Below are 26,201 nucleotides of genomic sequence, written 5' to 3' on the forward strand. Positions count from 1 at the left end.
GACAAAATATGTTGTTAGGTACTGCTATAGACCAGAGCAGGAGGGAGGGTCCACAGGGAGATGTAGATGCCTTGTACTGGCAGAGATTAGCACAATGAGTGTAGGCCAAACAATTATGGGAGATTAACTATGGGGACATCGAATGGAATGAGGAAAGGGGGGGCATGGAAATTGAATTTACACAGTTGTGAAGGGATAATTACATGAAACTTTATTATAGAGGGTGACAAGGGGTTTGAGGGTGTTGGATCTTATAATAGCATCAGAAGATATATTCATAATCAAGGCAGACACTTTGCATCCAATTGGGGAGAGTGACCATGTGGAGTTCTCTGTCAAGAAGAGGTTTAGGTTCAACTATAAGGCTGGTGATTATGAGAGACTCAGGAGTCATCTTGGAACAATACTATGGCTTGAGAAGCTGTACATACAAGGAAAGAATGTCAGCAGTGCATGGCAAGTGGTCAGAGATTGCTTGAGAGTAGCAGTATCATACATATACCCAAGCTCAGGAGGATAAACCAAGTGGGGATTAAGTGGATGAGTAGAGATATAAAGCAAGAGCTATAAAAAAAGAAAACACTGTGGAGGGAATATAAGGAAAAGGTGATGAGTATACTCATGAGCAGTACAAAGTGCAAGTAAGAAGGGAGACTGGTAAGAAAGACCAAATCAGACTATGAGAGAGAATTGGCCAAAGCAAACCCAGAAGTTTTTTTTTTTTCATTATATAGCAAGTAAGAGGGGGAAATGTCTATGTAGAATGCCTTTAAACAATGCTCATGGTAGGAAGGGTGACTGAACCAAAAGAAATAGTTGAATTACTGAGTAATCATTTTGCAAAGGCATATCATCTGGGTGGTGATTTTACAGTTGTTACAGAAGTGCATATCAACATTGAGGTAAATGAACAGGAGGTGGTCAGCATATTAAATAATATGAATGTGAACAGAGCAGTAGGACTAAATGGCATATCAACTTGTGGTATGTGAATGTGCAAGAAAATTGGCATTGTTTTGATGAAGTTGTTCAGTCTAAGTCTCAGTTCTGGCAGAAGCTCCAAGGGAGTGGAAAGAGGGTAAGATAGTACACCATTGCATAAAGGTGGCCCCAAGACAAAGGAAGCAAACTACAGACCAATTAATATATCAGGGTGTCAGTGTTAAAGTATTGGAAAAGTTGGCGAAAGGTAAAAAAATACAACCGTGAGTGGATAAGGTTGCAGTACTCTATAATGAGCAGAATAAGGGTAGGTCCTGTCTTGGTAACTTATTCACATTTTATAATAAAGTGACAGCAGAAGTGGTTAAAGGTAATGGCTACACCATGATACTCCTCAACTTTGCCAAAGCATTTTAACAGAATGCCACATGGAAAAGTATTACAAAAACTGGATCAAATGGGAATGGATATGAGGATAGTAGCATGGATGGAGGTGGCAGACAGACATCAGAGGAGTAGTATATGGTGGAGTGGAATCTAGGAGAATGATGGTGAATGAAAGAGTAGTAGCCCTAGTACCTCAGGGTTCGGTACTAGGGCTACTACTCTTTAATTTGTGGGAAAGATTTAAGAGTGGTTATTCAGTTGCTTGTTGATGATGCAAAACTGAGGACAGCAATAGTTGATAAAGATGATGTAGCTATCCTGTAGGGCGATTTAAATAAATTGGCATTGTTGGCAAAGATAATTATTATTATTATGTGACATCCCAAGGGAGTCCAAAGACTCATTGAGAGAGGATACCTACTCTATACAACTCTGTCTTCACCACTCAATCCACCAATGCCATCTACTGCCAACCACCAGTAGTAGTAGTATTTTCACAGACAATCACAAACATCCATGCCCATGGCAGGATTCGAACCCGCAGCCTTTTGGCTGGAGAGCGGATACGCTAACCACTCGGCCAACCAGGCCGGCATTTAATGCTGCAAAATGTAATGTTATTTATGCACTTCTGGTTGAAAAGGTTGCATATGGTGTATCATATTAATGGTATTGGTTTGCAGTAAATTGATGAGGCTAGGAACTTGGGGATAATTTCAAAAGTTTCTAAAATAGCTCAATGAATTTCTTAGATGTTCAAAAACATGCTAACAAATAAAGATAAGTTATTATCCCTCTTTATAAGAGTATCATTTGGCCATATCTTGACTACTGCACACAGATTTGGTCACCCGGGTTTCTTGGGGACAAGAAAGTGGTCGAAAAGTGACCAAGATGGTGGTAGGTCTGTGAAACACTCCCTATGAGGATAGGCTGAAGGTTTGCATTTAGTTTAGTTGATAGGCAGAAAAGAGGGGATACAATAGAAACTTTTAGATATTAAAGAGGTTTTATAAAATTGATGCAAGTGAAATTTTTAAATATATGATAAATAGAAAACTAGAGGCCATCCATGGAAGTTGTGTAAGAGTGTGTTAGTAGGGAGTGTGGACCAGATTTTTTTTTTGTATGAAGAGTGGTGAGTGACTGGAATGGATTGCCAGAATTAGTTGCGAGTTCCCTGACGGTGAATGGATTCAAGGAGAGGTATGGTTGATTTGGTTCTCCTGCGATGGAGGCTCTGGAGATGTGCTTTGCATTATGGGAGATACTAAGGCAAGTGATCAGAACTTATTCCACCTTTAGCACGAGTTTCACCAGTCCTGAAAATACTTCAGGCGCAAACTTCTTTTGCTTACTTGGATAAAGGATTAAACCAAATATATAATTAGTAGCATAGCCAAGTGAAAAAACTTCCATCAACAAACTATCACCATAACAAACCATCCTTGCAGTCCCAATGAGTTTGTATTAATCAAAATACAACTGAGTCAATTGTATTTTGTTTAAAGGTAGGTGATACAAAATAAAACAAGAAAAAATATAACAGCATGTATTAAGTTAATGTCTTAAAATGTTACATGAGCATCAGCCATATCTTATTACCATTTGTGTTCAAAGATGGCTCATAAATAAGCATAATAAAGTCGCAGGATTACAAGCAGAAATCATAGGAAAAGCTACAGAATAAGAAAGTTCAGATGTTCCTTCATAATATAAATAAAAAATATAAATCTAATAAATATTTTATAATTTATTTTATTATATAACAAAATATTAAAAAAAAAAAAAATCCAAAAGAATTCTACCAATGATCTAGCAAAACACTAAGAAAAGGACACAACACATCAAATTCCTGACATGTACCTTCAAAGGGGGGGGGTGCAGGTAAATAAACCAACTACACCTGGTGTTCCCAGGTGGACACCCAAGTACTGACCGGGCCAAAAGCTGCTTAACTTCGGTGATCAGACAAGAACTGGCAAGGATGCAACACATTAGATTTGAAATTTGTTCAGAATGAAAAAAAATCTTGTATTTTACTTGATATGCCAGTCAACATAGTTAATTGCACTGTACTGATTCTGTGATGCAAACAACTAGCAAGATATCAAAAATAAATAAAAGTATGATAAATATTTTTGAATAATTATGACAAAACCTCAATAACTTATGTAGAGAAAAATTATGTCCTGTCTCATATAATTCATGTCCACATGAATTTGTGGATGTGAATAACATAAAAGCACAATATGTTACATCATTTTTCGAATATAGTGCCCACACATATATCCAAAATTGATTTTGTAGCATGCACTGAGAAATCAATGACACTTGTCTTATAAAAGGCTAAAAACTGCAGCTCTACTACTAAATGAAGAACTTTGCAAAAATAAATGATTTTGTTTGTTAATAACACAATTTATCCTTACAGTTCTTCGATATGACAAAACCTCGAAGCATATCATGACATGGAATGAGGATTTAAAGATTATCAAAATCTTATTCCACACAAAGAAACATGCCCATTCCATTGTTGATGAGTTCTGCTACCAATATACTTGTCAAAATATGTATTTTGTTGTGTATTGCAACATGTATTTTTGATATATTTAGCAAAGTAGAGTAGATTGCCTTCCTGCAATATGTCCTTGGACTCTCTGGAGGTGTTACATAATAATATGTAAAGATTCCATGTAAGAGAAATGATAGCTTATGTTACAGTATTCTTCAAAAATATTTACTAGATTTAGGTTACAGAAATTACTGAAGAAAAATTTAGTTAGACATCAGACTATTCCAAATTTTTTTTTTTTTTTTTTTTTTTTTTTTGGAAGTGGAAATATAGAGTACAGCAAAAGAAACTGCTTAGCAATGGCCTCTTTGTTGCCACTCCAAGTACATTTTTATACATACAGTGCTTTAAGGAGTCTACCTCTCTAAAACTTACCATCTAGGCAGTATGTCAATCCAATGATGCTCTTATAATTCAGCCACAGAGAAAGAACTGGAGAGGTTATTACATACCAACACAAAAAATCAAATTTACTGCAAACTTAGAAAAGGATAGTGAGCTGGTATTTATTGCTATGATTAAAAGAAAACTACTGCAAGCAACAGTTCTTATAAAACAGTGGTCAATATTTGCATGCCACCTTCCATCACCATCACAATGTTATCACCTCCAATATACTGGTGCTATCTCTAATCCCATTGCAGAAATAAAAGGTCACTTTCAAACCCATATTAAAGTTAGTCTTTGTTATAATCACTACGGTTCTCCCATCCATTTAAAAAATAAGCAGAAGCATAAGTCATCTATAGTCAAACAGGCTGTTCAGCAGAAATCTATAATCAGGTGAGTATGCAGAAATGCTGCATATATATTTACTGGACCTGAAAGACTAAAATAATATCTCCATACTTTTAAATTTTATTATTAGAGAGAATGTAAGAAGTCTGTTAAAGTGAAACTATTACATGACTGAATCATAACCAAGGATTAAAGTTGCATGATATTTGGAAGGCTCTAATAAAGCTGTGTGGATATAAGTGACTTGGACCATATAATCCCCTCCTATGTACTGCCGGAGTCTGAAAAGTTAGCAAACAATTATTTTGCTCCATTTTTTTCATTATGGTAAATCATATTACTTGGGCTCAGTAGCAGATTAATCTGCTACTGAGGTGATATGAACTGAAGCCTTCAGTTATTCACTCATTCATATATATTGTGTATGCTGAATTACTGCTGGATAACATGATCTCCTGTATTTTTTTATTAATGTCCTGATAAGCTAGTATAGTTCAGGCACCCTGTGGTTGGAAAGACATGTTTGAATTCCATCTAGGCCATGAAAGATCTTTACAGGAGCTTTTCAAAACAAAGGTGAGTTAGCTAGTCTCATATAGAGGTGGTAAGGTTTTTCCTCCCAGAAAGTTTTTTTTTTTATTCTGCAAAACAGATAAATCAGCCACAGAATATACAATCTTGCCAGAATAACTCCTCTATCATGACAGCAATGAAGTTTATATGAGCCATGTTTTTGTGTAGGTCATTGAGTCTAATACACCAAAGGAAAGATATAGATTTTTCAAGGACATATAAACACAATTATATATAATACATATTTTTCTCATAATACAAACAAATTTTTTTTTGCATGTGTAGCAGGCATTAATGAGATAAAGTAACTAATAGCAACTGCCACTCACCAGTATCCCTCAACTTACACTGCAGGCATTGGCTTGTTTTAAAATTGGTTTCTAAGGTGAAATACTGGTCACTTTTCTCAGCTTTTGAAATGCAAGTTACACATCCCATTAGTTGTTTAAAATGACTGAGCTTACAAAATGTAAAAAAAAGGAAACATGAAAAAAATAGTTTTTAAGCTTTCTATGAGATAATTAAATAGGCTAATAATGTGAGTATACCTTTATGTATCTGTGTTTTTCATATTTTTAGAAAATATGTTGCAGCTCATGCAACATTCTATGTGACTCTTGGGCCTAATAAACTTGACTAGCATACTCACTAATTATATATTATGGCTGGCCTTCTAACATAGAAGATACTTGATGTATAATGAATGTATTATTTTTGGTAATGTAATGAAGTCTGGTAGATGCAGGAAATGAACAGTTCTATAATGGGGAAGTGCTATTTCAACATAGAATCTGGAAATCCAGGCTGTTCCAAAGTTGTATTTATGGTGAAAATTTCTGCAAGTGAACCATCTTGTACATCAAAGTCATGTGAAATCTTAGGATACCATTTTTGTATTTCTTCAGTATTATATATCAATTGCAATTACCAATGAAAAGAAATAATTATGCATATCACAATACTTGAAACATAGTTTATTGTTACCTCACTGGCAAAATGCAATATAAAATAAATGAAGATCTCTAGCAATAATATTTTTACATTATTAATTCAATTAAAATTAATGGTTTATACACAGTAATTTGAAGATTATAAAATATTCTTTTTTATATCATAACTTGAGTTTTATGGAATTAAAACAAGTTGCACCACCCAGAGTACATGAAAACATAGACAATCATTATCCACTCATAGCGAAGAATTTATGGAGAAAAACGTTTTGGAGTAATTCCTTCACTCGTAATTAAAAAATAACATTAGACGTTTTGACCTCTGTATTGAGGTCATCATCAGGAAACATATATATGTACAGGACACAAGCTACATGACACTTAACAAAAGTAAGATATATCTAAATGCTTTGTTAAATAAAAAAAAAAAATTTAAAAAATACAAATTAACTAACAAAATAAATAAAGTTTTATATAATGAAGCAAGCCTAAAAGTCTGGCTTGGATATAAGTTGATATTTTTGCCATTTGGCCCCCATGGCCACAAAACATTAAATACATTACAGCCACCTGAACAAACAGAAATGTATCCAATTTACCACTTCCTTTTCTAGACACACAATTGCGCAATTTAAAAAGCAAGCAATGGTAATTTGAATTTCTGGGGAGAAAAATGCAGGTTAATTTTCTGATTATATGAAAAGCAAATTCCTTCCACTGTTTTTCTATCATTTAAATTATAAAAACACATTGTATTTTTAGATTAAATTTAAGATAATTTTGTTGTGAAATTTAACTACTAAGGTGTATTGGTGTTATCAAAAATTGGGTCAAAAATTTAAGTTTGATATATATATATCAATATATAATGTGTGTGTGTGGGTGGGTGTATGTGTGCACACTTAAATCTACTTGGTTGTATCATTAACTAACAGGTGACTATCTAAATTTAATATAGCAATTCATTTGTTTTATTTACTATTTGACCTGGTTTTTCCAACAAATGGATACCAGCTGTTATGTATATAATTGGATTATCCATAAACAGATAAAATGTTTTATCATTTTAGGACAAGTTCCTGTTCAGTTTTCAAACAGAACTTCAATTGATGATAATGAAGGTATTCTAGTAATCTAAAGTCATTATTTCTAACATGGAGGTTACAACTGCTTTTAACTGCTATATACACCTACAAATAAAATAGCTTGAAATTACAGGTTTTAATCTCTCTCTAGTTCCATATGTTTCAATTCTTGGCTTAATGATTCTGCTAACTTTTGAGAGCCAGCACAGAGTACTCTTCTGGCCATTAAATCCAGTGGTCCTCCTGGAAACAAATAAAATGCGACATCAGAATTAACTTTAAATTACTTGATTACAAAATCAAATATAAGATTTTGGTTTTGGTAATCAGTCATTACCAAATCATATGACTGCTAAGATCACCTACTAGTAACATAGGCAAGATAATTTTATTTTTCTTCCTTTTGGGAGATTATTTAGATCTTGGGATGCTAAGATATCAAAGTTCCCAAGAAATTATATACTTGTTTTAATCCTTTATCCAAGTGTAAGCAAACAAAGTTTGTGCCTGAAATATAATCAGCATCTGGCTCCCACTGGCGAGACCTCAATAAAGGTCGAAACCAAGTCTGGGTAGTGACCCTTCCCATAATGCATAGCATTATACATATCAGTAAGGATATGTGCTTTGCATTGTGGAATACTAAGGCAAGTGATGTAAAGTCTAGCTTCTATATATGAGTTGCCCTAGTCCTGATTATATTTGCGCAAACTTTGTTTGCTTACACTTGGATAAAGGATTAAACTAAGTATATAATTTCTTGGTATCTTTAATTTATAGTATAACCAAGTGGAAAAACTACCAACAATAAAATATCAAACATAAGACATTCACAAAATTATTCCATTAGAAGTCACTGAGAATTCATCATTTAATATTTTAAAAAAGCGCGCACACACACACACATCTTGGCATGTATATTCATTAAGTAAACTGTTTAATATGTTTATTCATGATTAATAAACAATAATTGATTTCTGAATCATATGTAGTTAAGTGTCATACAAGGGCCACCCATTTTTAGAATGTCTTTATACTATTTTCATTTTACATCATGTGCTATAATTATATATCTGCACATCAAAGAGCATGCTTGTGCATAAAATGTTTATGAATGGTGTTTAATACCTAACTTGTGTTTTAATTGTTGAGAACGTCTGATCAGACTTTTTACAAATTGAAAGCCAAACAGCTATTTTTCTGGCATCCTTAATAATAATTAAGGGGATACAAATCCCTTGTTGTTCAACTGCCAGTAAGCAAAATTCTAAGATCAAGAACTACGAATCTATGAGTTTCATATATACCGAAAAACTATCGGCGAATCCAAGTGTAAATGACCACTTGGCAGTACAACACCAAGGCAACTCAAAGCAAAGGTGGAGCAAGATCCCTCACTATCCTTGATATTTTCTCATAATGTAAAAACACAGCCCCTAGGAGATGTAATACTGTAATTACATTATGAGGAGAGATCACTACCCAGACGACCGGTTTCAACCTTTTTTGAGGTCTCATCAGTGAGTAGGTAGACCTGGAAGATAACAAGGTTTAAGTGAAAAGAACTTACATACCTTTACTATACGAATGCCATAAAGGTGTGTTTGTATATCAAACATAAATTGAAAGCCAAACGGCTATTTTTCTGGCATCCTTAATAATAATTAAGGGGATACAAATCCCATGTTGTTCAACTGTCAGTAAGCAAAACTCTAAGATTGAGAACTACGAATCTATGAGTTTCATATATACCAAAAGTTCTTTTCACTTAAACCTTATCTTCCAGGTCTACCTACTCACTGATGAGACCTCAAAAAAAAGTTGAAACTGGTCTGGGTAGTGACCTCTCCTCATAATGTAATTACAGTATTACATCCCCTAGGGGCTGTGTTTTTACATTATGAGAAAATATCAAGGAGAGTGAGGGAGCTTGCTCCACCTTTGCTTCAAGTTGCCGTGATGTTGTACTACCAAGTGGTCATTTACACCTGTAAATGACCACTTGGTAGTACAGTTTTTCGGTATATATGAAACTCATAGATTCGTAGTTCTCGATCTTAGAGTTTTGCTTACTGGCAGTTGAACAACAAGGGATTTGTATCCCCTTAATTAAGACTTTTTACAAGTTTGAACTCAGGTGTAATTAATCCTAAATATCTGCAAAATAAAAGGACTTATGCTATCCTTGAATGATTCAAGAAGCTCACAACCAGTGACATTATTTTTGAAGACCAATCTTGTTCTGGATGGATTGTCACTAACAACTGATGCAATTGTAGATGATTTGGTTACAAGCACTCACATTGTCACACAAAGTCAAAAACTGTAAAAAAAAGTCTCATATAAGCTTAACATTAGAACAAACTATCTTTGAAACAAACATTTTATCAAATGAATTATTGCCTGCAGTAAAAAGTGGTGTATTTCAAAAATTCAAATATGCAATATCAATCTGAGCAAGGTAGCACTTCCAGCCACAATAAAGTCAGTTTAAGAATGTCATGTATGCTAAATATATGATGGAATTTTGATAGCTTAGTCCAGTTTGAGTTGTTTCTGGAGGGATGTGCTATCAATGCTAATCTCTATTCTTAACAGCTACAGTGTATGTCTGCAGTTTTATCTGCACATTAACCAGATCAAACGAAAGTGGATATTCCTCCAAGAGAATACTGCACTGAACACAGTACTTCAGATGACACATGAAATGACTTGAATGGATGACAAAATTGAAAAGTTACATGTCAGCAGGAAAATTTTCTTGAAGCAGTTCCACTGATGAGGCCTCAATAAAAGTCAATTTAACATCTGTGAAGAACAAGTTAATATCAAAACTAATTAAGAAGTCATTTGGAAGATAAAACTGGAGAGATGCTTTGTGATTTTGTAACATGTAAAACCAATGTAGTTGACTAAATGTTGCAACAGAACGTGTCAGATAAGCAAATTCAATAAAAATAAATATAGATTCTGATGAGAAAAGAGATGTGGCACAGTTAACATTATGTATATTAATGTTAAAGCATCAGGAGTACAGAGGAGTTTTTAGCACTGGTTAGCATGATGTGATCAAAAATTACAGCAATTAGTGAGACTTAGTTAAAGGAAGATACAGTTATTACAAAGATAGAATGTAAGGGCTGATGTATTATTCAGGCAATGAAAACATAATTGTGGGAGGGAATATTAGTGATGACAGCAAAAGAATTGCAACCAACAGAAGTTAAGAAGGAAGGGTAGAGTCATGGGAGAAAGTGCAGTGCATTTGAAGCTATCTGGTATGATATAAACCAATAAAACAAAATATATACTTGGTTGTTGCTATATGAATGCACCGGAAAATATGTTCAATGGGTATAGGATGAGTAATTATTATAGGAGACAAACTATGGGAACACCGATTGGAAAAAAAAAAGACATCGGGGAAGACATACAAGAGGAGGCTAGGAAGTTCTGATAAACACCTAGAACAAAAATTATATTAAAGCAACTGATATAACCACAAGAAAGAATATACGAGGATATAAGAATATATTTATTCTTATATCCTTATTATCAGTTACTTTAATAAGAACATAACTTATGTTCTTATATTCTTATGAAAGAACATGCTACTAGTATGTTCTTTCTTGTGATTGTATCAGTTACTTTAATATCATTTTTGTTCTCTGTGTTTATCAGAACTTTCCAGGACCTCCCCTTTGTAGAATTTAATGCAGCTCTTCAGTTAATTACCTTTGATATAATTACTTCAAACACCATGGAGCAAGATAGGATTTGAATGTGCTAGATATGGTAAGAGTAACAGAGGATTTGTCCATAACCAAGGTAGCCATTTTAAGTCTAATTAGAGAGAGCATTCATGTAGTTTTAACCAGTGAGGTAACTAAGTTTTCAGTTTTGAAATATATCTAACTACAATAAAGGTGATTATCACAAACTTAAGAGGCTTGGAGTACCAAGGTAGAAAGCACAACAAGGATGCTAGCCTTGCATGAGAAAAGGGCAGGGAAAATAGCAATTTAGCTTGCATCTGATTTACTTTAAAAGATGTTATGTTAGCATAAATATAGACCTCACAAACTTTCATATAATTGAAACTAATAACAGATTAAGAATAGTTTCCAAGGGTTATAACTGGATATGTACCTTCTGTATCCATCACAACACCACCTGCTTCTTGTACAATAAGCATACTTGCTGCCATATCCCAACAATGAATGCCAAACTCATAGTAGGCATCAGCTTCTCCACTGGCTACAGTGCACATGTCAAGGGCTGCTGATCCCATTGATCTTATTCTATATAAATTTAGAAAGAAAAAAAACAACTATATATTAGACAGAACTTGAACTGTCACTGTAAGCATAAGAGCATATAATCTTAATGAATTATAGTAGTTCAAATGCTAACAATAATAGTTAAACAGAAATTTTATAAAAAAAATTCGACAATATAAAATCACTAACTAACAATCGTTATGTTTTTATCTAATAAGCCAAGAGACTAGCCATATAACAAATGCTCATGTGCTAAATTATTATAATATGAACTTCCATGGACTTCGATTGTGGCAGATCTGCACCAACCACTATTCATGCAATACCTATCATATCTCTCCTCAAACTCATTCACCACTCTCCAAGCAAGAAAAGGCTATTCCTTCAGATCCTCGCTAACTATAATCTTGCCCTTCTAGAAGCGATTTCTTGTTCGCTTCTATCCTGTTATACATGGAATCATTTCCATTTGTTACACGCTATATGTTATTATATCAATCTGCATAAAGTGAATGAAGAATCAAGTAAAACATTTCAATTATAAAGGCAGAATTTTTAATAAAGATGGCAAATTAAATATGGAAACAGACAACAGAATAAACAAAGCTGGTATCATAGTGAGTCAAGCATCTGATTTATGGATCTGAGAGCTGGGTTAGAAGAAAAACAGTTAAAATACTAGAGACAACAACTTGATATGAGAATTCTGAGAAAATTTCAAGTAGTAAATATACAGCCTCAATGGTAGATGCATTAAAAATAAAGATATTAGGAAGGAACTTGCATTGTTAGAATTCCAGAATGCATGAACACAGCTAATCTCAATGGCATAGTCACTTAAATAGACAATTAAGAAAGAAGGTGTTTGATGCCAGAATGGTAGGACAGATTCAGAGGAAGTCCAACATCTGAGTGGATTGATGCACTTAGTACCTTAGAAGACTGCAATATAAGATCCAACAGTAGAGTTCTGACAGACAACAGAATAATTTGGAGAAAAATTGTTGATAGGAAGTTAATAATAAGGTGAAATTTTCATGTTGTACTATCATAATATCTTATACACCCTTTCAAGTACATATCAGGAATTTGATGATAGTTTGAAGATGTTCGTAGTTGATTTTTCAAGTGTCAATACATAATAATTAAAGATAATTCTCATGAAAGATGAGGAAAATGCAAAACTTCAAGCCAATTTGGACTGTGTACTATAGGCATGCTTTTGTTTTGCTTAATTTTTGCACTACAAATGGTGGATGAAATTGGAATTCTTCAAAATAAGCATACATTTTGAATCAGTCTGTATATTTGACATTTTTACCATCTCTTTATTAACCCCACACACAAGAAGTTCCAACATCTATGACATGATAGTGCCATGTGTGGTTAGGTGGTTAGAAGGAAGAGAGGAATTTGTTGATGTTTTTTGAAAACCAGAAAGTTGTAGTCACTGGGGAAGACAGTTCCAAAAGGCAGACATATACAAAATGAAGGCAGAGGATAAGTTCAATGACTTTGGAGTTGAACTCTATATGGGTGTTGATTGGTAGCTGCTCATGTTTGTATACGAGTACAGGAAAGTGGAAGGATGGTAGCAGCCAGTTCACAGGCAGTGTCCACAAAATACCTACAGAAGAGACAATGCAGTAACAGTGTATATGAGAAAGTGACTAGAGGGTCATTGGTGGAGGGTTCATCAATTAAGCAAACTTCTTGCTTCTGTATATAATCATGCATTCTGAGAGAATTTTTAGGTATATCTCCCCCCACCAATGTGGGAACCGTATTCTAAAATTGCGTGGATTTGAGCAGTGTCAGGAGTTGAAGAGGAGAGAAGTACTGTTTGGAACAGAAAAGAATAAGTTTTTTAGAGGTTGAAAAATGAGACAGCTTGTGTTTTGGTGACATTAAAATTCGTCCAGTTATCCTCACCCTTGAGAATGGCAGCATTTAAGATATTGGTTAAAGAAGCTCTTGAAGAGCAAGTTACCTGAGCACTACAAGGTTTTCTGAAAAATGCAAAGTAGGAGTGGAGCGTACTGTAATCAGCAAAGCTATGAATATATTGGATACTAAATTTTAGGGAGAGAGGATCATTAAATGTACAGGAGGAAGAACGCAGGTGATAGCATTGAGGTCTAGGATACACTAGTATTAACTGAAAAATCTGATGAAAGGCAAAATCCACCATAACCTGCAGTGAACAGTCAGAGAGGAAGCTGACAATCCATTCACAAAGGGAAGGAAGAATATCAAAGTTTGTAGCTTGGTAAGAAGGCCAAAATGTCAGGTTCAATCAAATGCCTTGGAAATATCAAAAGCGATTGCATGAGTTGCTCTGAACTTTTCCATGGCCTGTATCCAGAGAGATGGGTGAGGATGGCAAGAATTGCAGAATCCATACTGATGATCAGTAACTGATGGTCTCTAAGTAGCAAAGGAGTTTGCTACTGATGACCTTTTCCATTATTTTTAAGAGTACTGAGATCAGAGCAATAGGATGATAGTTTGATGGTTGACTTTTATCTCCCTTTTTTGGGAACAGGTTGGACAAACATTTGTTTCCAAGCAATGGTGGGGGGGGGGGTAGAAGCCAGGTGAGGGTGAGTATGACAGCTTGAAGAGACGATGCAGAACAGGTGAGAGTTCAGGAATGCAAGCCTTAGTACAATAGGAGGAATACGATCAAGGCCTGAACATTTGTTGGAATCAAGGGCTGAGGATTTTTCTAGTGTCCTTCTGGTGAAATTTCAAGAGATATACTGTGGATAGCTTGTGGAATGGTAGGAGTTCTTGCCTTGATTGTTTATACAAGGAGCAGGAGGAAAAAAAACTAATCCAAAGCTGTGGTATGCAAGCAACCAGTAGGCACAAGTGCTATTAGGACAGGAGACAAGCTGATGAGTGCATCTCTTACAAAGTCTGCTTTGGAATTTTTTTTTCCCCCACTTGTTAAGAGTTGAAACGTAAGCCGAGTGAGTGAGAAGCTGAAGTTTTGACTGGAGCCATTGGGCACAGGCTGAATTGTTGGTTTGGATTTCTTTGGCACATAGAATGAGGAATGAAAGCACTCATTTCAGTGAGAATAATTTCTGTTATTAGATCTGAGCAGATACTAGGATCAGAATAGTAAAAGAAATAATCAGACCATGGAAATGAGGCATAGAAGTCTTGATAGTCATCCCAATTGGCTCTGTTGTAGTGCCATAGGATACAAGGCTGAGAATGACTGGAAGAAGGCTGATCTGTAACAGAGGAGGCATGGACAGAAGGTTGTGGTCAGACTTTCCAAGAGATCTTACATCAGTGTTGTATTTGGAGGAAGAATTGTTTAAGAAAAGGTGCTAAGTGTTAGGAGAATGAAGAGGATTATCTGGAATTTTGGTGGGTTGGTGGACAATTGTGTTAAATCATTGCTGATGGCAAACATTTTAGCAGCTTGGTCCATAAAACTGGAGAAGGGAAGACAGTGATGTGGACATTGAAATCACCAAAAGATTATCTCACTGTTGGAGTAGTCAAAAGTGGTGAGTGATGTCATCAAATTTTGGAGAACAGCAGAGGCAGCAAATGGAGGCAATAAAGTGGGGTAAGGCAATCTTGAGCCAAAGCAGATTATGTAAAGGGATCCCAGGTCCAATAATCTGTGGCATGGAATATCAGACCTGACAACAGCACAGATCCTGCCCTTCTTCCAAAAGGCATCATGAAGAATGTAATGGGAAAACAGAGGTGAGATGTTAGATGAGAATAACTTTTGTTATTCACAATAGTGATGTTAATATAGTATTCTGGCTATGGAATTTTAGCTGAGACATTTCAGCAGTTTGTTCAGTATTTTGTAATATTACTGTTAAATTGTGAATGAAGATATTTTGTATGTTTTAATACTTCATTCACATTTAACATAATTCACCATGTTATAAGCAACACTTGTAAATATTATTTGTTGTTAGTCTCTTGCTTGTAATATATTATTCACATAAATGCTTTCAGTTTTGTTTGTTATTAATTATTTAATCTTGGAATATGTAATAATAATGAAAAGATTATATAAATATGTCATTCATTTTATTTAGTTTATTCTGTAAAATTTATTATAAGAAACTATGTATGTAAATTTAAATGTATATTATATGAATTGTAAAATATCCTTTTGTTTCTGTATGCAAGAGTGATTTTATGTAATTCTTCTGAATGCATTTGATTGGCTTCTGAAGAAGAAACCGAGTTTGTTTTTAGTCAGCACGTGTAGAGAACGTGAACGGCTGTGATATGGAGTGAAGCCAGTAGATGTAAGCTGAACTGGCTAGAACCGTATTTTGCTGGAAGAATGAATGTATTTAATTGGAAAATGAAAGCAAAGAGGGAGAAGCATTCAGGACAGCAAGGAGTGAAGTAACAGGTGGCAGTAAGGGGATAGGGAACCGTATATCGATTAAGAAAGGATTGGGAATTAATACCCAATTCAGAATATTTCTACGGAATTCTAAAATTACGACGAATTCCAATTGTTTTGAGGAAGAATAGTGCAAAGCTGAATTTAATGCATAGAAGAAAGTAAGGAATAAGTAGATTACCTAAAACGAGTGCGTCAAGACTTGTGAAACTATGTTTAATATTTCAGTTATTATAGTGAAGATGTCTTTTGAATGGTGTTGCTTCAAAGTGATAGTTAACTACAGTTTTAAGTGTGCCTATAGTAAATCCAGTGTGTAAAAGTTTAATCCGGTAAGAGCAGCCTTTTTGTATTTCAGTGCGAAGAAATAAGAGTTAGCTCCGCCTGATATATCGTGACATAAACAGTGGCGTTCTACTAAAAATAGCCGAAGTATGACGCTTTAAAGTGTTTCCCCCTTGAAATGATAACTGCCTCATAATTAAATTAAGTGTTTGTTGACTAAGAGAGAATTAGAAAATTCTACCTTAAGAATAATTACTGTAAAATTCTGGAACATTGAACTGTGTGAACCATTTTAAATTATTCAGAAGAATATAGAATTGACAGCTGAATGTTTTATGTTTGTTATGAGTATTTGAACTAAGTTGATGTATAAAAGAATTGAATTATCTCATTGAATAGAGACAAGTTGTGATAATAGTATTTAAGCGTTGAAGAATAAGATCTGTAAATTTAACTTTAATCTTTAAACCAAACAGAGTGGCTACTAGTGTCTCAGAGATATTTTGAATATTGTTCAATTAGATTATCTTGCTTAGAAAATTATGCTTAAATGTACATGTTCTATAACCCTGTATTAAATGTTTATTTTATTGAATTCAATTTGTTTGCCTGATTTTTCTTCATCTGCACCGCTCATAAAAATTTATCGGACCTTGCGGAAGCCTTAAATGATATTAACCTCGGCCTGTATAAAGTGAGATTGCAAAAGTTAGTTGATGATTGGTTCCTCTGTAATATATAGACTAATCAGAATATAAGGTGGCACAGTATAATATAAATTTCCTTATATTTGGATCAGTATCAATCAGCATCTAACAAAATAAAAACAGAATTTAAAGAAATAAGAATAGATCCAACCAACCAACATAAATAGATCAATTAGCAAGATGGACAACATTACTGTTCTGTAGTGAACAATACTATTACAAAATATCGAATAACTACTTTAACAGATACAGAGGCATTTGCTTCACCATGCAGATGCACAGGCCTCTACTATTTAATTTTTTTTACATATATATTTTTTTTTTCATTAAGAGCCAGACCAGGGAGTGCAGTATTGATTTTTAACTGATTAATATACAGGGAAAGTCAGTAAGTTACAAACAAAAGCAGAATAAATGAATTGGAAGTGAATCATCCTAGACTGTACTGCTACTCAGGATGCATCACTAAGTAGCAACACAGTCTAGGATGATGACAGTATATGTAGATGTGTATGCATATATTTTGTAGCTTTTCACAGCAATCTAAAATGGCAGCATGCTAGAGGAGTGTACAATCTAGAACAGTGTGCTGTTGGGTATTTCTTATGAGCAAAAGGATCCTCCTGCAAAGGACATTCATAAAGAGATGTTTCTGTTTATGATGAGAAGTATTTGTTACATGCAGCAGTTAACAACTGAATTCATAATTCACAGAGAAGCTCGACACTTCATGATCAATCTGAGCATGATCTAGTTGCCTCCCGGTGTCTTCTCTTGCAGACTGCAACAGAGGATATTGTGAGAAGAGTTAAACAGATGATATGAGATGACAGGAGGATAACAATAGGGAGCATAGTGAGTGCAATAGGTTGTTCTCATGATCTAGCCTACAGCATAATGTATGATCATTTCAATTTTTGGAAAGCATGTGCATGGTGGATGACCAGAGAACTGAGCCCACAGCACAAAATGAATTGAATGTGTCTGGCCTTGCAACATCTTTCTATACATGTGAAGGAGAAGACATGTTAAACAGGATGGTTATAGAGATAAATCATGGGTTCAGCTTTACCAATCTGAATCAAAGCATGCTTCAATGCAATGGAAACATTCCACTCCACCAGCAAACAAGAAAGTTATATATACCATCAGTGGGAAAGCTTATGATCTTTTGGAATTCCCAGGGGAGTAACTACTGGCCCAATTTCAGGAGAATGGTGGAAACATCGATGCCACAATGCTACTGAGCTTGAAGGATTGATAATGGGATAAGTGTATAAATGGTGAAATATTGGTGTTTTTTTTTTATAAAATTTGCAACTTACTGACTTTCCCTTGTAAATAAGTGAAAATTTAAAATTAAAATAAAAAAGTTACTATGATAAGTATTTCAAATCTTAAAACTTACCCATGTATTTTCCGAATTAAGTTATCTAAATTTGAAAAAATGACATCCAAAACTTCAGGCTTACGACTACTACCAGCTTCAATCACTATGAGAGCTTCTGAGAGCTCTGAAATGAAAACAGTATCTTCTTAAATAGTTTGGACATAAGCATAATTTCATGTTTGTTTTTTGTTGATGGTGATGTTTTTCCCTTCTAAAATAAAATAACTTCTTCTTGAATAAAGCCAGCATAATAAAAACAATTCAGAAAAGACAAATCCCACATAGGCTGGGACGAATGGGATCACTGAGACGTGGTTGACAGAAGAGGATATAATAACAGGAATAGAAGTCGCTGGGTACAGCATTTTTCGGCAGGATAGGAAAGTGAGGTGGTGGAGTACTGCTTATGATAAGTGACAACCTATGTCCTCTAAGATTGGAGACTTTGGAAGGCAGTGACACTAATGATCTTGAAAGCATATGGTGTGCAGTAGAGGTGGGCAAGACGGGATATTTAGTGGGGGGTGTTGCTACAGACTCAGGAGTACAGAGGGTGGGGACCAGGAAATGTTTAGACAGTTGAGTTTGGCAAGTGCAAGAAGATTGATTACTATGGGAAATTTTAACTACAGTAGTATAAACTGGGGAGAGGAAGATGAATGTAGCAATAAGGGAATGGAATTTCTAGAATTCTTGAGAAACAAATGTCTTAGGCAACATGTAATAGAAGGAACAAGAGGTTCAAGAGTTTTGGATTTGGTTATAGCATCAGAGGAGTTGATAATAACTGAGATGACATCTCTCCAACCAGTTGGAGAGAGTGACCATATGGTTTTGACTTGGGAAAATGAAAAGACATGCAGGAGTATCAAAGAGACGGGAACGTATGTGGAATTATAAGGCAGGTGATTATAATAGTCTAAGACGTCAACTTGGGGAAGTTTTATGGAGGGAGGAATCAGAAGGCCAGGATATCATTAGTGCATGGGAAATTATGAAAGAATATTTGTTAGCAGCAATGGTAAGTTGTATACCACGAGTGAAAAAGAGGACACAATTTGGAGTAAAGTGGATGACAAACAATATTAAAAAGGAATTGCATGCGAAAATAGGCTGTGGAAGAGATATAAGGAGACAGGAGAAGAAAAGATGCATGGAGAGTATAAGACACAGGCCAGAAGAGTGACTAGTATGGTAAGGAAGACTAAACTGGGATATGAGAGATTAGCCCTAAGATCCAAAGAAAACCCTAGGGAATTTTTTAGATATGTGGCCAGTAGGAAGAGAAATGACTGTGGAAGAATGATATTGTGGGATAAAAATGGGAACAGAGTGACTGATGCAGAGGACATAATAGAATTGTTCGATGAACACTTTATTGGAGTATTTCATCCTGGAGGAGCCAGTTTTAATGCTAGAGGGATAGGGCAGGTTCAAGGTTTAGAGGTACAGGAGGAGAGTGCATTTCAAATACTGAGTACTCTGGATGTTAGCAAAGCTGTGGGACTGGATGGTATTACACCACAAGTTTTGAGAGAATGTGCTAAAGAACTGACAGCTCCTTTGACCTGGCTTTTCAATGAAAGTCTGGCTATGGGAAAGGTGCCCAGGGAATGGAAGGAAGGTAAGATAGTTCCATTGCATAAGGGTGGTAGAAGACTGGAAGTGTCTAATTATAGGTTGGAGAAATTAGTGAGGGACTGTATACAGCATTGGGCAGATGAGGGTAATGTTATCTGTGAGAGTCAACATGGATTTGTGAAGGGGCACTCTTGTTTTAGTTATATGCTAGCCTTTTATAATGAAGTTACAAGAAAAGTAGATGAGGGAAAGGCATATACTGCTATTATGAAAGATATAAAAGTGGAAGATGCTGAAGATTTTGCAACTTGTTTTAAGAATCTGTGCCAAGGAACTAATGATGCTATTCATCTTGGTTATTCAATGAAAGGCTTACAACTGGAAGAGTCCTATGGGTCAAAGAAAATTGCCATTACTTAAGTGATGGATGGATGACATCAGCATGAATTTATGTGAATTCTTGTTTTAGTAATCTGAAACAAGAATGCTTTCTTTTTTATGATAAAATAAAAACTGTTGAACAGGGACTATATATACATATATATATATACACACACACACACACACACACACACACACACACGAGGTGGTATCAAAAAAGTTTCGAGACTAGCTCTGTTTACGAGAAATTACTTCATCTATGTTTACACACTATCACCTTCAAAATAGTCCCCTTGCATATCAATACTGCACTCCAAGCGTTCTTGCCACTTCTTGAATATGTCCTGGAAGTCTTCTTTTCGAAGACTGTCAAGCACCTCCTGCGATTCACGCTGGATCTCTGCAATGGTGTCAAAATGGTGACCTTTGAGCTGGATCTTCATCTTTGGGAAGAGGGCGAAGTCTGCAGGAGCCAAATCTGGCAAGTAGGGTGGTGCAGAAGTGAGATCAAGTTGTTTCTGGAGAGAAACTCACATGTGAGGAGAGCTCAGTGACAGGGTGTATTGTCGTCATGGAGCATCCAGTTTTTCGCATGCCACAGATCTGGTCGCTTTCGCCGAATGTCCTCCCTCGGATGCCTTAAAACCTGGCAGTAGAAGTCGCTATTGAGGGTCTGGCCATTGAGGACGAATTCTCGATACACAATACTGCGAATGTCGAAAAAGACGATGAGCATGCACTTGGTTGAGCTGCGGATGTGCCTCGCCTATTTCGGTCGTGGAGATGATGGGCTCTTCCACTGTGAAGACTGATGCTTCGTCTCAGGGTCATACCCATACACCCAAGTTTTGTCACTGGTAATGATCCTCGACATGAATTGCCCAGTTTCATGCAGAATTTCACGTTTGCTCTTTGTTCTAACTTGCTGTCCCATGATGAAATCGCAGATGTGGTAACACAGGTGGTCAGAATAGCATCAGTTGCACGGCTCCCGATATACACAAGATGATGTCTTTTGGCACACCGACTTATGAAAGTAGGTGCTCCCTGTGACTGCGTGTTCAGCCTTGTGCTGCCATCTGTTGGCGTGTTACAAACCTAGTCTCGAAATTTTTTGACTACTTCATACACACACACTGATTTTTGTGGACGTTTTCATAGCGTTTAATAAAATGCCACATGACAAAGTTATTTAAGGTGTGATTAATGGGTTTAGGTATCAGACGAGTTGACTGATTGGTAATTTGCTCTCAAAGAATTGATTATGTGGAAGCAAGATAAGGAAGATTACAAGTGTTTCCGCAAGGCTTAGTAGTACTCTTCAAACACTTTATGCCAACATGTTGCAGTAGATATTCATTGCTTGAAGATGCAGTGGAGTTATGAATGGTATTGATGTAGTTCAGGAAGATTTTAATAGGCTGGAAAGGAGGGCAAATGAACACTTAGCTAAATTAACACATTCACACCAGGCAGTTTTTTGCACTTGTTTCATTGCCCATGGGAACTAGCTTTACCATATACATGTCCCTTCCATGTCGGGCACATTTTCACAAATGTTTTTATGGCATGTTAGTTGCAACTTTTTCAGTAGAATTTATTTGTAAAATTAGCATTTGTGAACTGTCTTAATGATATAGAAAATCTCAAATGCAATTCAAACTGATAAAGTTATATACATATATAATCACTTTTTTTTTAATACGAGAATTGTATTGGGTCAAGTTCCTAAGGAGTGGAAGGAGAGCAAGATTGTGCTGCTTCATAAGGGAGGCGATAGAACTCAAGCATCAAATTATAGGCCTATCTATGTGTCAGGTGTTGTGGTTAAGTTATTGGAGAAGCTTGTGAGAACTAGGATCCAGAATTGGGTTGAGTTGACAACAATGGTATTATCTTTGATGGGCAGCATGGATTTGCTAAAGGGAGGTCATGTTTTAATAATCTACTTACTTATTACAATAAAGTGACTGCTTCCTTGGACAGAGGAGAAGGATACACAGTAATATACTTGGATTCCGCAAAGGCTTTTGATAGATTACCTTATGACAAGTTGACAGTCAAACTAGAGCAGATGGGGTTGGATATTAGATTAGTGCATTGGATTGGAGACTGGCTATATGATAGGTATCAACAAGATATGTACAGGGTGTTCGGGATAAATTTGACATATTTATAATTAATTATATTTTTCCGTAAGTTACATGTATTAACACACACTTCTCTTCATTTAAAAGTTTGGACCCTTCTTCATTCATATACAAGATGTCAGAAAGGATGGATAGCTGGAACCCACCTGAATCATGGAAGAGAATAACTTGTATCATGATGATTCGTGCCCGCCATCAAAATAAGGATATTACGACTGCTGCCCAATGCTCCCTGAATACAGTAAAAACAATCAGGCATGAACTAGAGACTTGCAATGGTGACTACGAGGATGTAGCAAGAAGAAAGATCCCTAGCAGACGATCTGATTGCGTTCGTACAGCAGAATTCCTCGCAAATCTGCAGGAACAGGTGTTGAAGAACCCTGGCATTGGAATTCGGGCTTTGTTCGTGGAGTTGCTAACTGTAGTCAAGCCCTGGATAACAAGGGTAGCCAATGGTAGGCCGTATGTATGGCAGCAGGATTCGGCCCCTTGCCACACCTCTGGGAAAAGTCAAAAATGGTTGTCTGAAAATTTCTACGACTTCACCAGTCCAAATGTTTGGCCTCCAAACTCCCCAGACCTTAACCCCATGGATTATTTGGGGCGCAGTTGAAAAAGACACCAATCGCACTTCCAGTAATACAAAAGCCCAGTTAATGGATAAAATTAAAACAGTTTTTGCGGCCCTTCCCAGGGAGACTGTAGCATCAGCTTGTTCGAGGTTCCGAAGCAGAATTGAAGCTGTGATCGATGCTAATGGTGGTTATTTTGAGTAAATCTTGTTGATAGTATTGTAATTAACTCTGCCTGTAATGTTTTTTTGTCAATTCATTAAATTTAATAGATACAAAGAAGATTTTCTTTTTCCTTACGAAACTGTCAAATTTATCCCGAACACCCTGTATGTGGGAGCTATATCCAGGAAAAGGAAAGTCACTAGTAGTGTGCCTCAGAGGTTCTGTTTTAGGGACACTACTGTTTAACTTGTATATTAATGATATTGGCGAAGATTTGGAGATATTCAGTTGTTTATAGATGATGCAAAGTTGGGACAAACCATGGGGAAGATGTTATGGCCTTACAAGAAGACTTGAATAAATTGAGTGATTGGGCATGGGAATGGGGATGCGAGTTCAATATTGCAAAATGTAAAGTTTTAAAATTTGGGAAACAAAGATGGGATAGAGATATGCTTCGTGAGGATATATTGTCGGAGGTAGAGGAAATAAAGAGATTTTGGGGTGATAGTAGATAAGGACCTGAAATTTAGGGGCACATAGCCAAAATTGTGAAGACAACACAAAGACTTCTGGGAATGGTGTGGAGCACACTGACTTGTAGAAGTAGGGTGATTCTTGACCTCCTAGATGAGTCTGACTCCATGGGGTCTTGGGTAATAATAATATATATATATGCATATACTTCTTTGTTTTAGAAAATTTGATTCATATAAATTGTTTGCATTCTGCACCCTAATGACTGGATTATGGACAGGTGTCACTGCATTTTCTGCAAATGAAAATTTCAAAGAGGATGCTAAGACAATATATTTAGATGCCATGTTTGTGCTATAATAAAACTCTTGCAATGTATGTAATGAAAAGGATCTCCTTCCTACAGAGTACAGCATCTGTGGGAGGGAAGATGTTTTTCATTGCAAAGTCATCTTCATTCCAGTTGTCTCTAATTACACTAACTTATTAAATAATAATTTTTATTATTGTAAATATTTCAACTGGTCATCATCAGTGCATCATCATAATCATAAGGGGAAACTAGGACAAAGAATGTTAATCCTATTTATGGAGTTGAGCCATGTGCTAGAATGCCATCTAGCAGGTGGTTACAAAATAAGGTAAGATTACAATTAAAGCTAAAATTATGTGATTTGAAATAAAAATTAAATTTAAATAATGACTTGAATTAAAAAAGGGAGAGAGGGAAAGAGCACACTATTGCGTGCCATTTATGAGGATGAGATGTTTCCAAATCTTGGCAACAGAGAGGCAGTCATTCCGATTTAAATTTCGGTTAGTCTTTAATTAGTCGCACCTTTTGTTTGTTACATAATTAGGTGCTTGGGGGTTAGAACATCAGAAATCATTCCTTATTCCACAACTGATTGTGCTGACAGCTGGCACATGACTGATTCAGTGTACGGGCAGCAAGAAACTCAGTTACTCGAAATTGCAACAAAAATCCATCATTGGTTTTGTCAGAAATTGAACTTTAATGACAGCTGGGGTCAAATAAATTCCATTCAACTAATTAACCCTTTAACTGCTGATTTTATATTCTACTGACGTTGTTCCATACGCTGAATTAATTTTGCAAAAAATTTATAAATAAAATCAATTAAAATTCTTACTGAAGTAAGAAGTCCTGACAGCATCATACATTCTCGATATACACTTGTTCACTCACAAAAATGGCAATAATAGTGTTTTATAAAATTTACATAATCGAGGGGTGTCCACTTGATTATGCAAATTACACACATTAATTTATGTAGAAATTAATCAAAATATATAAAGAGTACTATTATTTACAACACAGTTATTACTAAGCCTACCAAGTACCAGGATATGAAAATCCTAAAAATTTAGCACGGAATGATATTTTTCAAAACAGGGCTGTACACAGAATCCAGTGTCACATTTGGTGCACATATACTGGCTCTCACGACGCTGCTTCTGCTCAAGAGTGGTATTGGAACAGAAACTCGAGTGGCATTCTTCTTCTTCTCAGTAGAAGGTACAAGAGAAGGGAAATGCCAATGCCTTTCTTTGAGACACAGTAGTGATCTCCAGGTGATGGACATCCTTTCAACCTCCCTGTTGTTCTGGGGATAAGGTACTTCTGAATTATTTCCCTGATAAGCATGAGTTGGTAGTCTGCTAAGTTTGTGTTTTTTCCAAATTTTACATTACAGAGACTGTGGGAATTTAAAGTATGGTCATATCCAGAAGGTGGAAAAATATTTTTTTGTAATAGCTAGAAAAATGTAAAGTTCTTGAGGGGTGGTGTTTTTCAACTGCTTTAGTTGTGAAGATGGTCTATTATTTGTGGTGAAGGTATGAAACTTGTTTGTTTCGTCAGCTATTGTTGTCATTAGTTCTATGGTAAAAAATTGTTCAAAAATATCTAAAGCTGAAGAATCATCAGTGATATTACCTGTGATTATTCCTGAATTACTGCTATCAAATTCGTGTACACTTGGAGTAAATGCATCATCATGCCACTTGAACAATACATTCGCTTACGCACATTCGTATTGTTAAATATATATTTACTCGTGCCTTTGTTATGTATACATATTTACGCCATTGATAAATATATTTGTGTTTAATTTAGTTATTTATTTTACTACTTTCTTTGAATAACTCTTACTTAATTCCTTTCTTAAATCTCTCTAGCTTAGTTTCGTCTAAATAATATGCTCTATTTTTCTATCCATCTTACAATTCACTCAGGGCCATTATTCACTCTTAAGAATGATGCACGTGGTTTTTGAAGACAAAGGGGTTACTACTGGACAATGCCAATCCCCTTTGTTTCAGTACTGGTTCTGATTCCTTCTTTGGATTCAGGGAAAATTTCTATTATACTGTGCCACCCTGAATCCTAGATTACTGAATAGCACAAAAATCAAGGAACTAGAACTCAGTTTAGTACACTATCTTGAATCACTTAAGCTTATTTTGCAGTTGAAGCCCCCTAACAATTTATCTCCCGCTGTGGTTCGAATTTTATAAGAAGGTGCAATAGAAATATA

The 26,201-nt window shown here is 35.6% G+C and overlaps 1 protein-coding gene across 2 annotated transcripts in view; it reads right to left on the minus strand.

The window, feature by feature from the left end:
* Positions 1-6,172: 6,172 nt before the first annotated feature.
* The window catches only part of LOC150103240 (inositol monophosphatase 1), a 127,291-nt gene continuing 107,262 nt past the window's right edge, over positions 6,173-26,201 (minus strand). For both annotated transcript variants that reach the window (XM_090397772.1, XM_090397773.1), the window contains exons 6-8: positions 18,330-18,435; positions 11,400-11,551; positions 6,173-7,493 (exon numbers count right to left, since the gene is read on the minus strand). In XM_090397772.1, coding sequence (XP_090253898.1) covers positions 7,387-7,493; positions 11,400-11,551; positions 18,330-18,435 — 365 coding nt within the window. In that variant the 3' untranslated portion in view covers positions 6,173-7,386. The remainder of the gene's footprint in view (positions 7,494-11,399; positions 11,552-18,329; positions 18,436-26,201) is intronic.

The sequence above is a fragment of the Typopeltis vanoorti genome, chromosome 9 (genome assembly GCF_054136105.1).
Source record: "Typopeltis vanoorti isolate ZY-2024b chromosome 9, IOZ_Tvanoo_1.0, whole genome shotgun sequence".
In the NCBI taxonomy this organism is placed as follows: domain Eukaryota; kingdom Metazoa; phylum Arthropoda; class Arachnida; order Uropygi; family Thelyphonidae; genus Typopeltis; species Typopeltis vanoorti.